Below are 21638 nucleotides of genomic sequence, written 5' to 3'. Positions count from 1 at the left end.
ATGGTTGTACTTTTCAATACTTCTAAGATATCCCATAGTTGCCATGGTAATGGTATAAGGAGTATTATTTTAAATTATTTTATTTTATTTTTTGAGACAGGGTCTCGACCTGTCACCCAGGCTGGAGTGCAGTGGCAAAATCATAGCTCACTGCAGCCTTTACCTCCCAGGCTCAAACCATACCCCCAGCTTAGCTTCCCGAGTAGCTGGGACTACAGGCGTATGCCACCACACCCGACTAATTTTTGTATTTTTTGCAGAGACAGGGTTTCACTATGTTGCCCAGGCTGGTCTTGAACTCCTGGGCTCAAGCAATCCTCTAGCCTCAGCCACCCAAAGTGCTGGGACTACAGGTGTGAGCTACCTTGCACAGTCGAGGAGTATTATTTTAAATATCCTATGTCTTCTTTTGCTTCCTCATGGTGTGTTACAGCTCTGGCACCTGGTGGAGGAAGATGGCAGACACTGCTGCGGGTAGAGATCCCATCATCTTAACTGTTTTTTCCTGTGCTCCTCCTGCTTGCCCACTATGGGAGACAGCACCTAATTTTTCCCTAAAAAATATTTTCTTGGCCAGGTGTGGTTGCTCACGCCTGTAATCCCAGCATTTTGGGAGGCCAAGGCGGGTGGATCATGAGGTCAAGAGATTGAGACCGTCCTGGCCAACATGGTGAAACCCCATCTCTACTAAAAATACAAAAATTAGCTGGGCCTGGTGGTGCACACCTGTAGTCGCAGCTACTCAGGAGGCTGAGGCAGGAGAATTGCTTGAACCCGGGAGGCGGAGGTTGCAGTGAGCCAAGATAAGTGCCACTGCACTCCAGCCTGGGGAAACAGCAAGACTCCGTCTCTCTCTCTCTCTCTCTCTCTCTCTCTCTCTATATATATATATATATATATATATATTTATCATTTAATTTGGTGTATGTCATATAGGTATAGATTATATGGAGGCAGGTATGGTAAATTAAATACTATTGCCATATGTGGTATTTTTTTCATTATTAAGTTTAAAGGGCATCTAATTTTCTTAGAAATGGCTATAGCCTTTATTATTATTATTATTTTTTGAGAGATGAGGTCTTCTTATGTTGCCCAGGCTGGCCTTGAACTCCTGGGCTAAATCCTTCCTCCTGCAATCTTTCCTCCTGCCTTAGCCTCCCAAGTAGCTGGGACTACAGACATGAGCCCAGCATCTGTAACCTTTTGAGTATAGAGAGCTTTTAATTTGAAATTATGTCTTATTTTTGTTTAATAATTTCTTACCTGTATCAAGAGAAAACCTAGGCCGGAGTTATGGATTACAATACTAGGCCGTGATTCTGTAGTTCTTGTCAAGTTCCTGTGCTATGTATCAGAGACACATTAAAAAAGAAAAAAACTTTTATTTTCAGTTCAGGGGTATATGTGGTTTGTTATATAGGTAAACTTGTTTCCCAGGGGTTTGTTGTACAGATTATTTGATCACCCAGGTACTAATACCTAGTACCTAGTATTTTTTCTGATCCTCTCCCTCCTCCCACGCTTCACCCTCAAGCAGGCCCCAGTGTCTGTTGGTCCCCTTTGTGTCCGTGAGTTCTCATCATTTAGCTCCTACTTATAACTGAGAACATGCAGTATTTGGTTTTCTGTTCCTGCACTAGTTTGCTAAGGATAATGGCCTCCAGCTCCATCCATGTTCCTGCAAAAGACGTGATCTCGTTCTTTTTTATGGCTGCATAGTATTTCATGGTATACGTGTACCACATTTTCTTTATCCAGTCTGTCATTGATGGGCATTTAAGCAGATTCCATGTCTTTGCTGTTAAGAGACACATTTTTAATTCAATCTAAGAGTAGTAATAAAATCAAACAAAATATCGATTAATGGCAGGTGGGAACTCTTTTTTTTCCCCACAGAAAAACAATTCTGAAGTCTTAACCTCTTTATGAAACTCAAATCTGACTGGGTATGGTGGCTCATGCCTGTAATCCTAGCTGCTCCAGAGGCTGAAGCTGGAGGATCACTTGAGCCCAGGAGTTCAAGACCAGCTTCAGCAACTTAGCAAGACCCTGTCTCAAACAAGAAAACTCTATTATTTCAGTTTCAATTTTTCATGGCATTAAAAAATACCACATCAGAGTGCCCGACTTAAAAGGGGGAAGGACGTTTGTTTTCTGGCTTCTTGCTGTGAATGATACCCTCAGCCAAACTGGGGCCCAACTAGCTTTCAAGGATAATTGGCCCTATAGTTTCTCATTGGCTATCCTATCCCAGAAACAAAAGATCGTGTAAAGGAAATCAATACCTTCTAGGTCCAATAATTATATTGGGCAATACTATTTTTTTAAATGTCAAAAGCTGAAAAGTTTCCCAAGGAAAGGAAAATTGCGATCTTGATAGAAATTCAAAAGTAGGAGAATGGACAAAACCAGTGTACAGACCGGGCGTGGTAACTCATGCCTGTAATCCCACCACTTTGGGAGGCCGAGGCGGGTGGATCACGAGGTCAGGAGATCAAGACCATCCTGGCTAACACGGTAAAGCACTATCTCTACTAAAAATACAAAAAATTAGCCGGGCATGCTGGTGGGCGCCTGTACTCCCAGCTACTTGGGAGGCTGAGGCAGGAGAATGGCATGAACCCAGGAGGCGGAGCTTGCAGTGAGCCAAAATCACGCCACTGCACTCCAGCCTGGGCGACAGAGCGAGACTCTGTCTCAAAAAAAAAAAAAGGAAAAAAAAAACCAGCGTATAATTAGAAACAAAATTAAAATTCCCCCAGTCCCGTACATCTTAACTTCAAGTCAAGGAGTTTCTGTTGCTGCAGAGTCTGTTGCTTAAGGCAGACAGTGGAGGTGATGCTGGAAGTGTAGGCTGTGGTGGGGTGAATTTCTTGCTTAGGCGTTCAGGCTTTATTGTGAGCAGTGGGAATTCAGTGAGAAAGGGGGAGTAGCAGAGGTCCTGAGATGTAGGGAGCGCAAGAGAGTGGGATCCACTAGTAAGATTTACAAGGCTGTGGTTCCACCAAGGCAAGCAAAGCTTTCATTAACATGAGAAGGTAGCAGGTGTGTTCTGCAAAGCAATTGAGATGTTTTAGAGAATTTTGCAACAGTAGAATAGAGCAATGTTTCCCTGAATGTGTCCCTTGAGATTGTAATTGGTATACAGGGAAATGAAGGGAGATAAGGAGAGCCATGTAAGTTTGGGAAACACAAAGCTAAATCAAATCACGTGGGTTCTGTACTGCAGGTTTCTCAGAGCTTTTATCTCCCTCATGTGCAATGCGAATGGCCAGGTTTGAGTGGTAGTGGGGGCTGGATATAGAAGATAGATATAAGTATAGAAGCATTTCTCAAGTCTGTTTAGCTACAGGGTCCTTATCCTCTGAGATTATTGAATAGGACACACTTTGGGAACTGCTAGAATTGGAGTTAATTGGAGTTACAGAGGCTCCCATAGCAGGGATTAAAAGAGGGCAGCCGGGAAGGGAGAAGTCAGGGAAGGGAAAGTTCTGAATGGATAAAGATGAGCTTAAAGGAAAGGGCAGCTTAATCAAATGATAGTCACCTTGGACTGTGATCTGCTCACAGGTGCAGTGACAGAAAGGCTGAGCAGAGGGACACGGTAAGGATGGGCAACAGAAGGGACATACTTAATTTAAAGGTTCAAATCCCAATAGGAACCTCAGTGAAGGGGTGCTGCAGTTACATTGGCTTGGCTTGCTTAGATAGAGAAGCCTCAACGGGGTTATACCTACCCCAGATAAGATTGTCTTTTTTTTCAGCAACTTCCAATAACAGTGAAAGTTGAGGCACCTTGGGCCAGAGTTGAGGGCTATTTCAGAAGCTCCTGTACAGGAAGATTGCTTGGGCTTGATGGTCCCTAAACAAGATTCCCAGTAGTTGAGAAAGATGGGGAGGCAACTGTGGCAAGTCCATGGAAATTCAGGCCCTCAAGTCTCTTTCAGAAAGAAGCAAACCAAAAGCTTGTCAATGCATGGGCCATTATGAATGTCGATCTTTTTTATGTAAGGTCGCTGCTTGATCTGCTTGTTTTTATTCTTCTCTCCTTCATTCAACTTTGTGTTTTATTTGCCTTAAGATTGTCCTAAAGCAGTTGGATGGGAAAAGAACCAGAAAGGAGGCATGGGACCAAGGATGGTGAACCTCAGTGAATGTATGGACCCTAAAAGGTATATTTGGGAAGCTGTTTTCTCCAGTCGGGCTTTTTGTAATCAAGACACAAACCAAATTCTGTCAGGCCAACACAACATTGTGTAATTCAGCCCAGGGGGTGCCAGTCATGCTGCCACGTGTTATTCTGCTCTTTAATTGAAGTTTGGTTGTGAGAATTAATATTAACAATGCATATCCTGAAGGGCACACTGTTCATCTGTTCTAGACATTCTAAATTTTGTTTTTGTTTCAAGCTCATGCTCTCAGACCTCCAGCGTACCTGTACTGTCTTTCAGTCCTTTATGCATTGTCCTCTAGCTTGGTCCTATTGGTCCACTCCCCCCCAACCCCCGCTCCGCCCCAGACGGAGTCTTGCTCCGTGCAGGCTGGAATACAATGGCGCAATCTCTGCTCACTGCAACCTCTGCCTCCTGGGTTCAAGTGATTCTCCTGCCTCAGCCTCCCGAGTAGCTGGGATTACAGGCACACACCACCATGCCCTGCTAATTTTTTGTATTTTATAGAGACAGGGTTTCACTGTGTTGCCCGGGCTGGTCTCGAACTCCTGACCTCGTGATCCACCTGCCTTGGCCTCCCAAAGTGCTGGGATTACAGGCATGAGCCACCACGCTCAGCGCTTATTGGCCCACCTGGAAGGATATTAGAAGAATTATTTCATGGAAACCAGTATTGTGTTTAAGGGCGAATCTGAGTGCACCCTTTTTTTTTTTGAGACAGAGTTTCGCTCCTGTTGCCCAGGCTGGAGTGCAGTGGCATGATCTCGGCTCACTGCAACCTCTGCCTCCCGGGTTCAAGCGAATCTCCTGCCTCAGCCTCCTGAGTAGCTGGGATTACAGGCGCCTACCACCACACCCAGCTAATTTTTGTAATTTTAGTAGAGACAGGGTTTTACCATGTTGGCTAGGCTGGTCTCGAACTCCGGACCTCAGGTGATCTGCTTGCTTTGGCCTCCCAAAGTGCTGGGATTACAGGTGTGAGCCACTGTGCCTGGCCTGAGCACACTCTTTATTAAGGAGATATGGGAGAAATTTCTGTTTTCAGTACTAGGAAAAACTTCCCTTTTAATCAGATGGTATGTTTTTATTCATGGACACCATGATTTCTATAACTGGTCATGCTCTTTCCTTTTCACCTTGGCTGCTGGAACTCAGTATCAAATTTGTGGCCCCCTTGTTGCAGAGGACTCCAACAGCATGCTGCTGGGTGGGAAGCTTTCTCCTCCCTGCTTACCCTCCAGCTTCATTTTCTTTTTCCTTTGATCCCAATTTCCTTATTATTTCTTATTTTCTCGCATAGCCACTTGAAATCTTTCAGAACAAGATTATTGCACAAAGGAGTGACTGAATAAGTAAATCTCTCCTTTTCTAGGTTAGCTGAGTCATCAGTGGATCTAAATCTCAAACTGATGTGTTGGAGATTGGTTCCTACTTTAGACTTGGACAGGGTTGTGTCTGTCAAATGTCTGCTGCTTGGAGCCGGCACCTTGGGTTGCAATGTAGCTAGGACGTTGATGGTAAGTCGGAGGTGGGGGGTGCAAATGGCACCTTTGAAGTTGTAGCTTCTGTTCTTGTTTTACTCTTCGTGATTGCCTTCCATCTCCCAGCTCCCCATCCCCTCCATCTCTCCCTCCCTTCCTTTTTTCCTTTTCTTATCTTTTGAAGTGTAAAAGAAATACAAGCTTTTATTATCAGATAGAAACAGAAAGTCCTCCACACCCATCGCAAGTCCCATTTCCTATTAAGCAGACTTTGTAGATTAGTATGCAGTCTTTTTCCCAGATGTTATTGTAGACATATCTAAATATAGAGAAATCTTTATCTTTGCCGATATTTATTTATATTTATAAAGATTAGATCATAGCATACTATCTATAACAGGTTTTTATTTTTAACTAGATAGAAAAATGACTGTGGCTACCTTTCTGTGTTTCCATAGTATGTATATGTGGTATTTTGTTGTATGACTGTGTTCTTTATTTAATCAATTTCAGATTACTTTCTATTTTTTTCCATTAGATACTGTTCTCTATTAGAGAATATTCTTATACTTGTATGTTTATATATCCATAGGATTATTTTTTTAGGAAAAAAAGCCCTAGACATAGAATTGCTATGTTAGAGTATAGAATTTGAATGTCAATATTTTATATATTTGTTTGTCATTAATTTTTTTTTTTTTTGAGACAAAGTCTCACTCCGTCACCCAGGCTGGAGTGCAGTGGCATGATCTCAGCTCACTGCAACCTCCGCCTCCTGAGTTCAGTGATTCTCCTGCCTCAACTTCCCGAGTAGCTGGGACTACAGGTGTGCACCATTACACTTGGCTAATTTTTGTATTTTTAGTAGAGACGGGGTTTTGCCATGTTGTCCAGGCTGGTCTTGAACTCTTGCCCTCAAGTGATCTGCCTGCCTTGGCCTCCCAAAGTGCTGGGTTTACAGGTGTGAGCCACCATGCCTGGCCAAAAATTTTTTTCAAACGAAATTGCCTTCCAAAAATGTTACACATATAAGACACAGAACTTTTTTCCACGCTCTTGCCAAAATTGGATATATCAACTTTTGAAATCTCAGTCAGTTAAGTAACATTTATTGTTTGAATTTGCGTTTCTTTAATTAGCAAGGGTGAGTTTAATTTTATTTCTTTTGTGAGTTTTATTTCTTTTATTCATGTTCTTTGGGTTGTGTCTTTTATTGATTTAGAGTTCTTTTTATTGGGGCAATTAACCTTTTTTCTATAATATGATGCAAATATTTTTCACAGTTTATCTAAGGTGTCTTTAGCCATATAAAAGTTTTTTTCAGCTTTATGTTATTATATGTATCAGTCTTTTCCTTTGTGGCTTATGGAACTCTTGTTTTTATGTTAGAGCTTTATGAATGTGGAAGTTTTTTGGTTACATGGTAAGGGGTAAAGATCTAGCTACTTTTGCACAAAATGGATTGTTAGTTGTTTTAATGGCATTTATTCAGTAATCTAAATCATCATTTTTCTGTCTTTATCAAATGCTAAACCCCCTTATATACCTGAGTCTCTTTATGGATTCTCTATTTTGACTCATTGATCTATTTTTTATTCCTATATTCATACTCACTGTTTTAGTTGAAATTACAATGAATTTATAGATAAATTAGAAGGGATTGATGTATTTTTATGACATTAATCCTTAGTTCTGGGAGCATGGTGTATCTCTTAGTTAGATCATTTTGTCTTTCAGTAGCATTTTCTTTATATAGGCCTTGCATGTATCTAATTGAGTTTAAATATGGTATTTCTACATATTTAATGATGTTTTTTCCTTTAGAGATATTTTCTCCCATTAAACTTTCCAGTTGACTATTAGTGGGATGTAGGAAAAATAGTGAATTTTGCATATTTATCTTTAGCCATCTTTCTAAACTCTCTTAGTTCTAAGAGTTTTTTGATTCTTTTGTAGCTTAATAGTATTCCTCACCAACACTTATATCTTTTTTTTCCTTGTCTTGTAAGATTGGCTAGAACTCCACAGTAATGTAGAAGAATGGCAGTGAGAGTTGATATCTTTGTTTTATTGCTGACTTTAATGAGAGTGCCTCTTGTTTTTACCTTTAATTTTGATGTTGGTTTCTGGTAAGTGTTCTTTATAATTTAAAGAAGCTGATTTCTGTTTCTGCACGTTTATATCAGAAATGTCGAGCTTTATCAACTACATTTATCAAGACAAAGTATTCTAATGTTGAGCATTCCTAGAATAAACCCTATTTGTACGTGGTATCTTATTCTTCTCATATACTCTTGAATTCAATTAGTAAGGTTTTGTTTAAATGTTACATCTCGGCCGGGCACGGTGGCTCACACCTACAATCCCAGCAGTTTGGGAGGCCAAGGTGGGCGGATCGTTTGAGCTCAGGAGTTCGAGACCAGCCTGGACAACATGGCGAAACCCCATCTCTACAAAAAAAAATACAAAAATTAGCCAGGCTGTGGTGGCGCGTGCCTGTAGTTGCAGCTGCTCGGGAGCTGAGGTGGGAGGATTGCCTCAGACCAGGAGGTTGAGGCTGTAGTGAGCCAAGATCGTGCCACTGCTCTCCAGCCTGGGTGACAAAGCAAGACACTGTCTCAATCAACTGATCAATTAATCAATAAATTTTACATCTCACTTCATAAGTCAAATTGGTTTATAGTCATGTTATTCCTTGTTCTATCTTTGTATATTTTATAGCTACATTATGCTAGCTTTATAAAATAAACCTAAGACGTTCTGCCTTTTTCTAAGCTCCAGAACAGTTTAAATAAATGAATTATCTGTTTCTTGATGGTTAGGTAAAATTCAGTTATAAATCTGTCTGGGCCTGATGCATTTAAGAATTTTGTTGGGCTGGGCACGGTGGCTCATGCCTGTAATCTCAGCACTTTGGGAGGCTGAGGAGGGCGGATCACGAGTCAGGAGATGGAGACCATCCTGGAGAACACGGTTGAAACCCCGTCTCTACTAAAAATACAAAAAAATTAGCTGGGCGTGGTGGCGGGCGCCTGTGGTCCCAGCTACTCAGGAGGCTGAGGCAGGAGAATGGCGTGAGCCCAGGAGGTGGAGCTTGCAGTGAGCAGAGATAGCGCCACTGCACTCCAGCCTGGGCGACAGAGCAAGACTGTCTCAAAAAAAAAAAAAAAAAAAAAGAATTTTGTTGGTTGGGGCAGTAGGGGTGGTGGGAATCTTTGTAAACTTTTACAGATGTTTCTGTGTTGACTCACCTTTTTAGATTTTGTACTGCTTTTCTAGCTTTAAAAATTAATTGATATAAAATACATACGGTATTCTCTTATTTTTTAAATCTTCCTTTTATCTTTTAAAAAATCTTTTCATATTCCTAATGTTGTATATTTGTGTTTTCTCTTTTTTTTCTCATATTCAGCCTTGCTAGAGAGGCTTGTCTATTTATCAGTTTTTTTGGAGCATTACTTTATTTATTCTATAATTTTTGTTTTCTGTCTCATTTTGCTTTCAGATTCGTAAATATCTACTTTTATCTTTATTAATTTTTTCCTCCTTCTGTGGAATTTTATTTTACTGTCTTTTTCTAGGTTCTAGAATTTTTAGATGCTTAGATTTTCCAAACATTTTTCAAAATTGCAAGTGAACATAAAGCCATTATAGAAAATATAAAAGTCATAAAGCAGGAAAGAAGACACTCATTTTCCTACCACTTTTTCACTTGTCACATTTCCATGTTTAATATGTATTTTGACATTTTATTAGATATGTAATAATGTCCTTTGCTGTTACCAATTAACATGTCATTAAAAATGATGCCTGTCTATGAGGCCTTCTTTTTATTTTTTGAGACAGGATCTGGCTTTGTTGCCCAGGCTGGACTGGATCTTGTGATCTTCCCACCTTGGCCTCCTGAGTAGTCGGGACTGCATGAGTTCACTGCAATGTCTGCTAAAGCTTTATGACTGTAGAATATGCCTTCTGATATGATGAAACATAACTTACTGAACCCTTCTCCTAATGTTCAGCATTACATTGTTTCCAGTTTTTTACAAAAAAAAACTTTTTGTAAATTGGGCTGCAAAGAACATCTTTGTGACTGCATTTTGGTCAGTATGTCAGATTATTTCTTAGGATAAATTGCTGGAAATAGGTCATAGGAAATGGGTATTCTGAAGATTCTAGAAACACTCTGCCAAATTGCTTTCCAGAAAGATTAGACCACTTTAACATTCTCAATCAGTAGGATGATTTTCTCCCTACAACATCCTCACCAGCATTGAGTATTGTGATTTTCTTTAATCTTTGCAGATTAGCCATTTAAACTGTGTAGCATTCCAGGAAACCAAAAGTTAAGTGTGTGCAAATACACCTGCATGTGACTAACCTATGGCATGTTTGTAATGTATCTGGCTTTCTTCCCACTACCCAGCACGTTCCCAGACTGCCTTCCTTGCTATCCATTCATCAGTTGCTTTAAGGAATGCAAAAATACTTCAGAAATAAACATTCCCAAAGCAAGTACAAGTGACTTTATTCTCCCTCCATGGTAGGTTGCTTAGATGATGAAAATAATTTACAAAACTGGGTGGGTAGACCAGAAGGTTACCAGTGGGCTTCAAAACAGCCAGTCTAACCTATGCTTATGAAAGGCAGATTCTGGCCTGTCGTTCTCAACACGGAAAACGAATCTTGGGTCCTTGTTGGCTGGATCTCTGAAACCTTCAATCTAATTGAGTCTCTCAGTATCTAATGGAAAGATACTGAAATAAGAGAGAGCAGAATCTTGGCCTTGTAGCCAGTCATGGCAGGACATCTCTTAGGTCAGTATGGGTCAGTATGCTTATTTATGATCTACTAAAATATACCCACCGTACCCTACCCCAAGAAGTAGGCAACTTCATTTGGTTGCACTTCTGGAGAACTCATTCATTCCTACCATTAACCAGATGTATCCCTTAGGCAAATCACTTATCTTTCCTGGGCATCAGTTTCCATATCTATAAAACAAAGTAATTGGACTAAGGATTTTAGAGATCCCATCTACCTTTAAAATAGTATGGTTTTATAAAACTGTTATAGGAGACATAATTGAAGCCTATAAAACAGTGAAAACTATTTCTTTTTTTTTGAGACGGAGTCTCACTCTGTCACCCAGGCTGGAGTGCAGTGGCGCGATCTCGGCTCACTGCAAACTCCGCCTCCCGGGTTCACGCCATTCTCCTGCCTCAGCCTCTCCGAGTAGCTGGGACTACAGGCGCCCGCCACCACGCCCGGCTAATTTTTTTGTATTTTTAGTAGAGACGGGGTTTCACCGTGGTCTCGATCTCCTGACCTCGTGATCCACCCGTCTCGGCCTCCCAAAGTGCTGGGATTACAAGCGTGAGCCACCGCGCCCGGCCCAGTGAAAACTATTTCTAAGAATATAGACTTGTTCCCTAAATTCCAGATTATTAATAAGGCTTTGCCTCTTGAAGAAATGGTACAAAATGTTCTAAAATATCATACAGTGGGAAATAATTTGTGAGTCATTTTTTGGAGGAGTTCATTCAGGCTTTAAATGAGCTTCAAGAGCAGTTGTTATTTATACTTAATTATTCATTAAGGGAAATCAAGGACATTTAGGGGCTATTGCTAATCTTTTTAAAACAACAGACAATTCTTATGGGATTTACCTCCAAATCTTTGGTGACACTGTCAAAAATAATGAATTACTAGTCTGTCCCACTTGACATTTTTTAGTCTCATTACAGGAAACCAGGCACTGAGTATATAATTATGTTGTTTTTTAAGGAAAGTCAACATTCTGTTTATCGTAACCTGAATTTGCACAATTCAGTTTCTGAAGTTTCTTGTGTTTTGAGGTTCTCAAGCTTCTCCAAACCAATATTCTTTTTGAGATTTCAAGAGACAGCACCCTGTGAAATGTTCATCAGAAACACAGCATGATCTCCTGTTTCCACACAGGGTTGGGGCGTGAGACACATCACATTTGTGGACAATGCCAAGATCTCCTACTCCAATCCTGTGAGGCAGCCTCTCTATGAGTTTGAAGATTGCCTAGGAGGTGGTAAGCCCAAGGCTCTGGCTGCAGCAGACCGGCTCCAGAAAATATTCCCTGGTGTGGTATGTTGATGCTTTTGCAGAGGTTTTCTGTTATATCTATAAATGTTTAAGTCTTGGGAAATGAGGCCCTGTGGCATTGAAGAAAGATAGTCAGATATCTGTCACTTTCTACCAGCCACTCGCTGTGTGAAACAGTGGCTGAGCCTCTTTGTTTCCTCATCTCAGAGAGGGATAAAAAAACATAACCAGGGCCAGGCACGGTGGCTCACGCTTGTAATCCCAGCACTTTGGGAGGCCGAGGCGGGCGGATCACGAGGTCAGGAGATCGAGACCACCGTGAAACCCCGCCTCTACTAAAAATACAAAAAATTAGCCGGGCGTGGTGGCAGGTGCCTGTAGTCCCAGCTACTCGGAGAGGCTGAGGCAGGAGAATGGTGTGAACCCGGGAGGCGGAGCTTGCAGTGAGCCGAGATCGCGCCACTGCACTCCAGCCAGGGTGACAGAGCGAGACTCCGTCTCAAAACAAAAACAAAAACAAAAAAAAAACATAACCAGGCCAGGCATGGTGGCTCATACCTGCAATCCCAGTGTGTCCGGAGTTGGTTCCTTCGGTGGGTTCTTGGTCTTGCTGACTTCAAGAATGAAGCCGCGGACCTTCGTGGTGAGTGTTACAGCTCTTAAAGATGGTGTGTCCGGAGTTTGTTCCTTCAGATGTGTCTGGAGTTTCTTCCTTCCAGTGGGTTCATGGGGTTCCTTCCGGTGGGTTCTTGGTCTTGCTGACTTCAAGAATGAAGCTGCAGACCTTCGCAGTGAGTGTTACAGCTCTTAAAGATGATGTGTCTGGAGTTTGTTCCTTCAGATGTGTGTGGAGTTTGGTGGGTTTGTAGTCTCACTGACTTCAAGAATGAAGCCACAGACCTTCGTGTGTTACAGCTCTTAAAGGTGGTGCGGACCCAAAGAGTGAGCAGCAGCAAGATTTATTGTGAAGAGCGAAAGAACAAAGCTTCCACAGCGTGGAAGGGGACCCGAGCAGATTGCCACTACTGGCTGGGGTGGCCAGTTTTTATTCCCTTATTTGTCCCCGCCCACATCCTACTGATTGGTCCATTTTACAGGGTGCTGATTGGTCCATTTTACAGAGTGCTGATTGGTGCATTTACAAACCTTTAGGTAGACACAGAGCGCTGACTGGTGCCTTTTTACAGAGTGCTGATGGGTGCATTTACAATCCTTTAGCTAGACATAGAGCGCTGCTTGGTATGTTTTTACAGAGTGCTGATTGGTGCGTTTACAATCCTCCAGCTAGACACAGCGCTGACTGGTGAGTTTTTACAGAGTGCTGATTGGTGTGTTTACAATCCTCTAGCTAGACACAGAGTGCTGATTGGTGTGTTTTTACAGAGTGCTGATTGGTGCGTTTACAATCCTTTGGCTAGACAAAGAGCGCTGATTGGTGCGTTTTTACAGAGTGCTGATTGGTGCATTTACAATCCTCTAGCTAGACAGAAAAGTTCTCCAAGTCCCCACTCGACCCAGGAAGTCCAGCTGGTTTCACCTCTCACTAGCACTTTAGGAGGCTAAGGCAGGAGGCTTACTTGAGCCGAGGAGTTTGAGACCAGCCTGGGCAACATAGTGAGACCCTATCTCTTTAAAATAAAATTAGCCAGGTGTGGTGGTGGTGTGCATCTGTAGTCCCAGCTACACTAGTGGCTGAAACAAAAGGATTGCTTGAGCCTGGGAGGTCAAGGCTGCAGATTTTGAGCTGTGATCATGTCATTGCACTCAAGCCTCGGTGACAAAGCAAAACCCTGTCTAAATAATAATAATAATAAATAATCTGTCTCACACATTCTTGTGAAAACGAAATGAGGAATGTATGAATAAATGTTTTGTAAGTTGCAAAGCATTATGAGTTTAAGTTGAGGAATTTAGGAGTATATATATTTTTATATCCTGCCTGGTTCCAAAGAGATTTACAGTGGCTCAGATCTAAGGTGTTATTTTTCCTCCATCACCAGGATACTTGGTAGTTACTTAGTACAGGTTTATGAATGCAAGTCTTCATGCAGAAGAAAGACTGGGCTGAAAGTTTAGCTTTTTTTCTAGCTGCTTCTGGTTTTTGAGTTAAATTATTAGAAATACCAGATAACAAGAGAAAAGTTATTCAGCTCCTTTCATTTAAAATTTTGACAGTTTTCTTTCTTTAAGGTCAACCAGCAAATGATATCCTGCCTCTTGAAAACTTAATCATTTTATCTGACAGGAGTTAGATTAGGTGTCTCCAAAGCATTTGCTTATACTTAAAGTGCCAGAAGAGGTTTTCAGTCCTAACAAAACAAACAAACAAACAAAGAAACCCACTTTCTCAAAGTTTCTCTCTTTAGTCACTTTGTATTAGATTCATCCATTTTAAAAATCTTTGCTTTAGAAGCATTATTAATGTTTTCGTCCATTTCACTAGAGTCCCTGAGGAACATCATTTACTGGGTTTAACAGTATTAATTGACCACCCACTATGTAGCCAGCTATGTGCTAAATGCTGAAAAAAATAAGAATAAGTTGCAACCCTGTCATTGAGGGAGGCATATTAGTTAGATTTCTGCCATGACAATATTGCATATCACGCAATCCCAAAATCTCAGTGGCTTACAATTGCAAACATTTATTTCATGTTCATGGGTGTGCAGGTTGGCTGTGGTTCAGCTATGTCACTAGGCTGAACTTACTCAGTAAGCCACATAACTTTGAGTCAGGTTCCAGTCCATAGTATGTATGTGTTATTTTCAAAATCTGGGCTAAAGGAGGAACAGTCATTTGGGTCCTCCTCTTCCTGTGGTAGAAGGTTTAAGCTTAAAAGGGTTGGTGATTATTATGCCTTAAAGTCTTAGCTCAACAATGGTACAGTGCGATGTCTTCCATTTCTGTTACCAAAGCAAGTCACAGGACCAAGCCCAAAGTCAATGACATTAGTCAATGTACTCTTCCTGGTAGGAGGTCTTGCAAAGGTCATGTTGCAAAGAGAGAATATATAATATTACTAGAGGGAGGAGGTGCCTAGTTGGGAAGAATAATCCAGTCTAGGCTGCGCACAGTGGCTGAAGCTTGGAAACCCAGTGCTTTGGGAGGCTGAAGTGGGAGGAGATCGCTTAAGGCCAGAAGTTTGAGACCAGCCTGGGCAACCTAGTGAGACCCTAGCACAGAAAAAAAAAAAAAGGAATAATCCAATCTATCATTGGAGAGTATTATGAACTCCCTTTAGGACCCAGACAGACCTGGCTTTGAACCTGAGCTCTGTCAGTTATTAGATGCCTGAAATTTTTGTTTACCCAAATCCTAGTCATTGTCAGTGACCCAATACAATTCCCCCTTCCCACTGTTTATTTGTTTAGTTGCTCTATTACTTACTTGCATGTCAGGTAGTGTATTTAAGACCTCCTGTGTTCCAGGGACAGGGGAACTAGACAGACATGTGGAGCTTAAAATCTAGTGGGGGATGGTCATTAACAAATAATTTCACAAATACTTATCATTGTAATACATGCAGGAAGCAGGAGCTCAGTTGCCATGAGAATATACAACAGGTAGGCCTGACCTAGATGAGGGGTGGACTGGGAAGACTTGAGGAAACAAACCCTGAAGGATGAGTGAGAGTTAGCTAGATTGAGGGTAGCAGAGCTGTCTGTGCAAATGCCTGAAGTAGGATGAGCATGGTGCTTTTGTGGAACTGAAAGAAAACCAGGGTGGCTGCAACATAGAGGTCAAGGAAGATAAGGAGGAAGAGAAGGCTGAGGTGGGAGCAAGGGCCGCCATGCTGGGCCTGAGAAAGCAAGTCCAACTGTTCTTGGAAAGAGCCCCCTGGCATCGAGCCTCTTCCTTCACACTTACATTGTGTTACTCTGTTTTGCCTGTTGGACTATTAAGTCCCCTGGGCCATGGTCCAAGTCTTTTATACTTTTATCCTTCATGCCTTATAAATGATAGTAGATAATATACACAACCCATCAAAGTACTAGTGTAATTCATCACATTCATGAAAAATACTTGCAAAACTATTTAACTTATTGGTTAGCCAGCCTTAAGGGGCTTTCCTTATATGCCTGATTTAGTATAGTTTCTTTTTTTTTTTTTTATTATGCTTTAAGTTCTAGGGTACATGTGCACAACGTGCAGGTTTGTTACATATGTATACATGTGCCATGTTGGTGTGCTGCACCCATTAACTCGTCATTTACATTAGGTATATATCCTAATGCTATCCCTCCCCTCTCCCTCCACCCCACGACAGGCCCTGGTGTGTGATGTTCCCCATCCTGTGTCCAAGTGTTCTCATTGTTTAATTCCCACCTATGAGTGAGAACATGCCGTGTTTGGTTTTCTGTCCTTGCAATAGTTTGCTCAGAATGATGGTTTCCAGCTTCATCCATGTTCCTACAAAGGACATGAACTCATCCTTCTTTGTGGCTGCATAGTATTCCATGGTGTATACGTGCCACATTTTCTTAATCCAGTCTATCATTGGTGGACATTTGGGTTGGTTCCAAATCTTTGCTATTGTGAATAGTGCCGCAATAAACATACATGTGCATGTGTCTTTATAGCAACATGATTTATAATCCTGTGGGTATATACCCAGTAATGGAATGGTTGGGTCAAATAGTATTTCTAGTTCTAGATCCTTGTGGAATCGCCACACTGTCTTCCACAATGGTTGAACTAGTTTACAGTCCCACCAACAGTGTAAAAGTGTTCCTATTTCTCCACATCCTCTCCAGCACCTGTTGTTTCCTGACTTTTTAATGATCACCATTCTAACTTGTGTGAGATGGTATCTTATTGGATTTAGTATAGTTTCTTCATTCAACAGATACTTATTCATCACCTTCCTTCTACCAGGCCATGGAGAAAAGGCTTGACCTAAGTAAATAAGACATGGTTCTGCCCTCATAGAGCTTATATTTTATTGAATTATAATTGAAATGCTAAAAAGGATAAGTAGACATTGCTCAAGAAATATAGAAGAGCAGGACCTGGACAAGTGTGGGGCATGTGCCAGGGAAAGCCTTCTTAAGGAAGTAACATTTGGTCCGAGCTCTGAAGGAATTGATCAGAAGGGGTCCTGGGGAGGGAGGCAAGGACCAGAGAGTGGTGGGAAAGGCCAGGGGCCAGGAGGAGCATTCCAGGGAAGAAAATTGGCCTTTTGAAGGTAAGAACTGTGTTAAATGCAGACTTCCTAGATATTTGGTTACCTGGAAAAGTTAGAAAGATTGGTTTTATTAATGCATTGTTATCTAATTTGGGGTATTCCTTACTTGTTAAGTTATTTCAAGATTCTAATCTCAGTGCTTGAAGTCGAGTGACATTTGACTTGGAAAAGAAAAAAATAATGGGTGATAGACCCTTTAAAAATGTTTAAATTTTGGGCCGGGCGCAGTGGCTGATGCCTGTAATCCCAGCACTTTGGGAGGCTGAGGTGGGCGGATCACGAGGTCAAGAGATCGAGACCATCCTGGCCAACATGGTGAAACCCTGTCTCTACTAAAAATACAAAAATTAGCTGGGTGTGGCGGCATGCACCTGTAGTCCTAGCTACTCAGGAGGCTGAGGCAGGAGAATCATTTGAACTGGGAGGCGGAGGTTGCAGTAAGCCGAGATCGCACCACTGCACTCCAGCCTGGCAACAGAGCGAGACTCTGTCTCAAAAAAAAAAAAAAAGAAAAAGTTTAAATTTTGAAATCGTAAATTCATAGGAAGTGATTTGATTTGGATGTTTGTCCTATCCAAATCTCATGTTGAATTGTGATCCTCACCGTTGGAGGTGGGGCCTGGTGGGAGGTGTTTGGGTCATGGAGGTGGATCCCTCATGAATGGCTTGGTGCCCTCTCCACATTAATGAGTGAGTTCTCGACCTCTTAGTTCACGTGAGTGAGAGCTAGTTGTTTGAAAGAGCCTGGCATCTCTCTTGTTCCCTCCCTTGCCACGTGATGCATCTGATCCCCCTTCGCCTTTCACCATGAGTGGAAGCTTCCCTCATCAGAAGCAGATGCCAGCACTATACTTCTCATACAACCTGGAGAACCATAAGCCAAATAAACCTCTTTTCATTTAATTGCCTCAAATATTCCTTTATAGCAGTGTGAAATGGACTAACACAGGAAATACAAATAAGTGTACCAGGAGGTCATGAGTACCCTTTACCCTGCTTCTCCTGGGTGACAGACCTCAAGGACAGGGTGGTTTCACTGGATAGCTGGCCTGAAAAACCTTAAACACTCCCTCAGAACTAGAGAGTTTGACTTTTGTTTTTTGCTCTAAAATATATTTATCCCAGACTAACCGTATTCTGGCCCCAGACCTTCCAGTATGTCAAATGTCAGCTCATAAGAAACCCTTGCATTTTATCTGCATGATATTCTTTCACTAATTCCTTCTCTTCTACTTCAGGACATAGGTGTCACATTGACCCTTTCCAGGTGCCTTTAAAAAAGCTATGATAAAATTACGTGAAAAGAACTGCTCTGCTACAAATACCACACCTGATCCTGGGGAAGAGTAAATTGAATAAGAAAACAACTGATCTTTTATAAATCAAATAGCTATTTGAGGCAATAAGATGTCGGATTATGAGGCCGGGTGCAGTTGCTCACGCCTGTAATCCCAGTGCTTTGGGAGGCTGAGGCGGGTGGATCACAAAGTCAAGAGATTGAGACCCATCCTGGCCAACATGGTGAAACCCCGTCTCTACTAAAAATACAAAAATTAGCTGGGCGTGGTGGCGCACACCTGTAGTCTCAGCTACTTCGGAGGCTGAGGCAGGAGAATCGCTTGAACCAGGGAGTCAGAGGTTGCAGTGAGCCGAGATCATGCCACTGCACTCCAGCCTGGCGACAGAGCGAGACTCCGTCTCACCAAAAAAAAAAAACAAAAAACAAAAAAGATGTTGGATTATGGAGCCACACTTGAGGTTTTAAAACCCAAATTTGGATATCTGCTTCAACCCTGATGAATAGTGGATACTGGACTAGCTCTGCCACCATAAACAATTACACACTGGGACAAAATACGTAAAATGACTCTTTTCAGACAGTGAACAGTAGGTAGTGAAAGACTGTGGTCATAGGTAGTGAAAGACTGTGGTCTCAGACAGAGGGAAGGAAAGATTTGTCCCAGCTTACTACATGAAGGCACTTTCTGGCCCATGCCATAGCCCGTCGGAGCCCAGGGAGATACTCTTGGTCTCGGTGAGCTGAAGAAACAGCCAGAGTTCAGAGCAGCTGAGGTGGCTGGAATTTGCAGGACATAGTACCAGAAATGAGGGAGCTGCGCACAGGAGTGCCTCGGTAGCACCTTGAGTCTTTGACTGAATAGTGAGCTGTGTGTACTCAAACAGCACGACTCTGTCAGACCAGGCAGAAACACACCACCAGAGAGCTATGAGCAGAATGGAGATTCCAGAGTTCACAAGAGCTGGGAGACACTGGAGTTCTGTATACAGAGTGGAGAGACCTCATTGAATACTCTGAGCCCTTAAGTGATACCCAGAATGGCCCCTATAAAGTTTCGAGGGGAAAACATCTTAGTGGTCTTGTGATAAAGATTTCTTAGGACTTAGTAAATACTATAAACAAAAAATGGTAACTTAGTTGACTTTATAAAAATTTAAAACTTCTGCTTCTCAGAAGATGCCTTTCAAAGAAGGAAAAAACTAGCCAAACTGAGAAGACATGTGCAGTCCTCTTATCCAGAATACTCAAGATAAACAACTCCTACCACTCAAGACACACAAACCAACTTTTTTTTAAGGGGAAAAAAGCTTGAACAGGTACTTAATTTATGGTGAAGATCTATGAATGGCCATTGAACATCTGAAAATGCTCAACGTCAATAGTCATCGGGAAATACAAATTAAAACCAGAGAGATATATCACTATACACCTACTAAAATGGCTAAGATTAAGAAGACTGACAATGCTAAATGTTGTCAGGGTGTAGAGCAACCAAAACACTTATACATTGCTGGTAAAATAACTACTTTGGAAATCTGGCTGTTTCTCATGAAATTTAACATATGCCTACCTTGTGACCCAGAAATTGTACTTTTAGATCTTTACCTAAGAGAAATGAAAACATATATACATGAAAATACTTATACAAAAGTGTCCATAGCAACTTTATTCAAAACAGCCCAAATCACCATCAACAGGAGAATTGATAAATAAATTGTAGAATAATTATACCACGAATGGAATGTATTATTGATACTTATCAATATGAATGAACCTCAAAAGCATTATGCTGAGCAAAAGAAGCCAAACACAAACAAGTATATACCCTAGCATATCATTTATGTGATATGTTCTAGAATAGTCTAATCTATGGCTTATGAAGTCAGATCAGTTGTCATCTGGGGGCAAGTGAGGACCGACTGAGGGGGAGCACAAGACCATGTTCTGGTGTCATGGAAATGTTCTATATCTTGATAGCTGTATGCAGTGGTTAATCTATCATTTGTCTGAATACACTGAACTGTGCATGTGAGATCTGTGTATTTCACTTTATGTAAATTATACCTCAACCTGCCTACACCTTTGAATCATAAGGGGAGTTTTAGAAAATATTGGTGCCTGGGGTCATTCTTTTTTTTTTTTTTTTTTTTTTTGAGACAGAGTCTTGCTCTGTCACCCAGGCTGGAGTGCAGTGGTGCGATCTCGGCTCACTGCAAGCTCCGCCTCCCGGGTTCACGCCATTCTGGCTCAGCCTCTCCAAGTAGCTGGGACTACAGGCGCCTGCCACCACGCCCGGCTAATTTTTTGTATTTTTAGTAGAGACGGGGTTTCACCGTGGTCTTGATCTCCTGACCTTGTGATCCGCCCGCTTCGGCCTCCCAAAGTGCTGGGATTACAAGCGTGAGCCACCGCGCCCGGCTGGGCTCATTCTTAGAGATTTCCATTTAAATGGTCTGGGGAAAAGCCTGGCCATTAAACTCTCTAGGTGGTTCTGATATACAGCCAAGTAGAAAACCACTGTGTTGAAAGTTGCTGAATTCCAGCCTCTGGGGTGTGGACATAATTGATGGGCTCTTACGTTAGCTTACTGGCTGAAATTTTAGCAAGTAGAGATTTATTTAGGTTAGCAAAGTTATTTTGTTACTCAAAAGTTCAGACTTGGTATTGCATGATTATGCTTCCATCTTGGTTTCATGAAAATATATACTTAATAGTTATTTGGATCAAGCTACCACCATTTAACATGCTTTGACAATTGTAGTATATCAGTAAGGTATTGCATGTATTGTTATTATTACTGTAATTGTTGCTTTTATTATTGTTTATTACAGCATTTGGTACATAGTAGGTGCACAATACTTAATGGATTAATTAATGAGATCCTGATAGCTGTGCTAGTCTCATTGTTACAATAGACGTGTTTGTGCACCTTTCTTCTTCCTGAAATCCTTTCTGGCTCAGGTCCTTTCCTGCTTTGCTTGCCACTCTTTTTTACATTCCTTTTGAAATTGTTGTTCTTCGTTTCTTGAATTCCAGAGATTAGGTTTAAAGTTGAAGATAATAAAAAAAATCCACAATCTACAAATTTGATATTTCTTTGTAAAAAGATCTGCTTGCCCTGTCCCTTGAGCTATTTTTCCAGTAGGTGAGGGGTTTTGGCAAATGAGTGAAAAAGCTGATGTTTTCAAACACTTCCCTATGGCCAGTGGTATACAGGGGTTAAAGGTACAGTTTATGATTCTAGAACACATTTTTTGTGGAAAGTCAGTGTCCCTGGCTTCATTAGCACCCATATGTGACTCACTGTTAATGTGCCAAAATATTATGTGGTCATCAAGGGGCAGATGGTAAATTATAAAGCTGTTCTAAAGCCTGTGTAAAAAATCCCAATTCAGGGGAACTCAGGTTGATGGACAGCTTCT

General features: G+C 41.5%; 1 protein-coding gene across 34 annotated transcripts in view; it reads left to right on the top strand.

Moving 5' to 3' along the window:
- Positions 1 to 21638, top strand: part of ATG7 (autophagy related 7) — a 279894-nt gene that overhangs the window by 63997 nt on the left and 194259 nt on the right. For 30 of the 34 annotated variants that reach the window (XM_063630317.1, XM_063630305.1, XM_063630318.1 and 27 more), the window contains 3 exons: positions 4085 to 4175; positions 5548 to 5692; positions 11615 to 11773. In XM_063630317.1, coding sequence (XP_063486387.1) covers positions 4085 to 4175; positions 5548 to 5692; positions 11615 to 11773 — 395 coding nt within the window. The remainder of the gene's footprint in view (positions 1 to 4084; positions 4176 to 5547; positions 5693 to 11614; positions 11774 to 21638) is intronic. The other 4 variants (XM_063630316.1, XM_063630326.1, XM_055259860.2 and 1 more) reach the window with 1 other exon arrangement.

Source organism: Symphalangus syndactylus, chromosome 21, assembly GCF_028878055.3.
Source record: "Symphalangus syndactylus isolate Jambi chromosome 21, NHGRI_mSymSyn1-v2.1_pri, whole genome shotgun sequence".
Classification (NCBI taxonomy): Eukaryota; Metazoa; Chordata; class Mammalia; order Primates; family Hylobatidae; genus Symphalangus; species Symphalangus syndactylus.
Note: the sequence above shows the minus strand (reverse complement) of the source record. Positions and strands in the feature narration are given on the sequence as shown.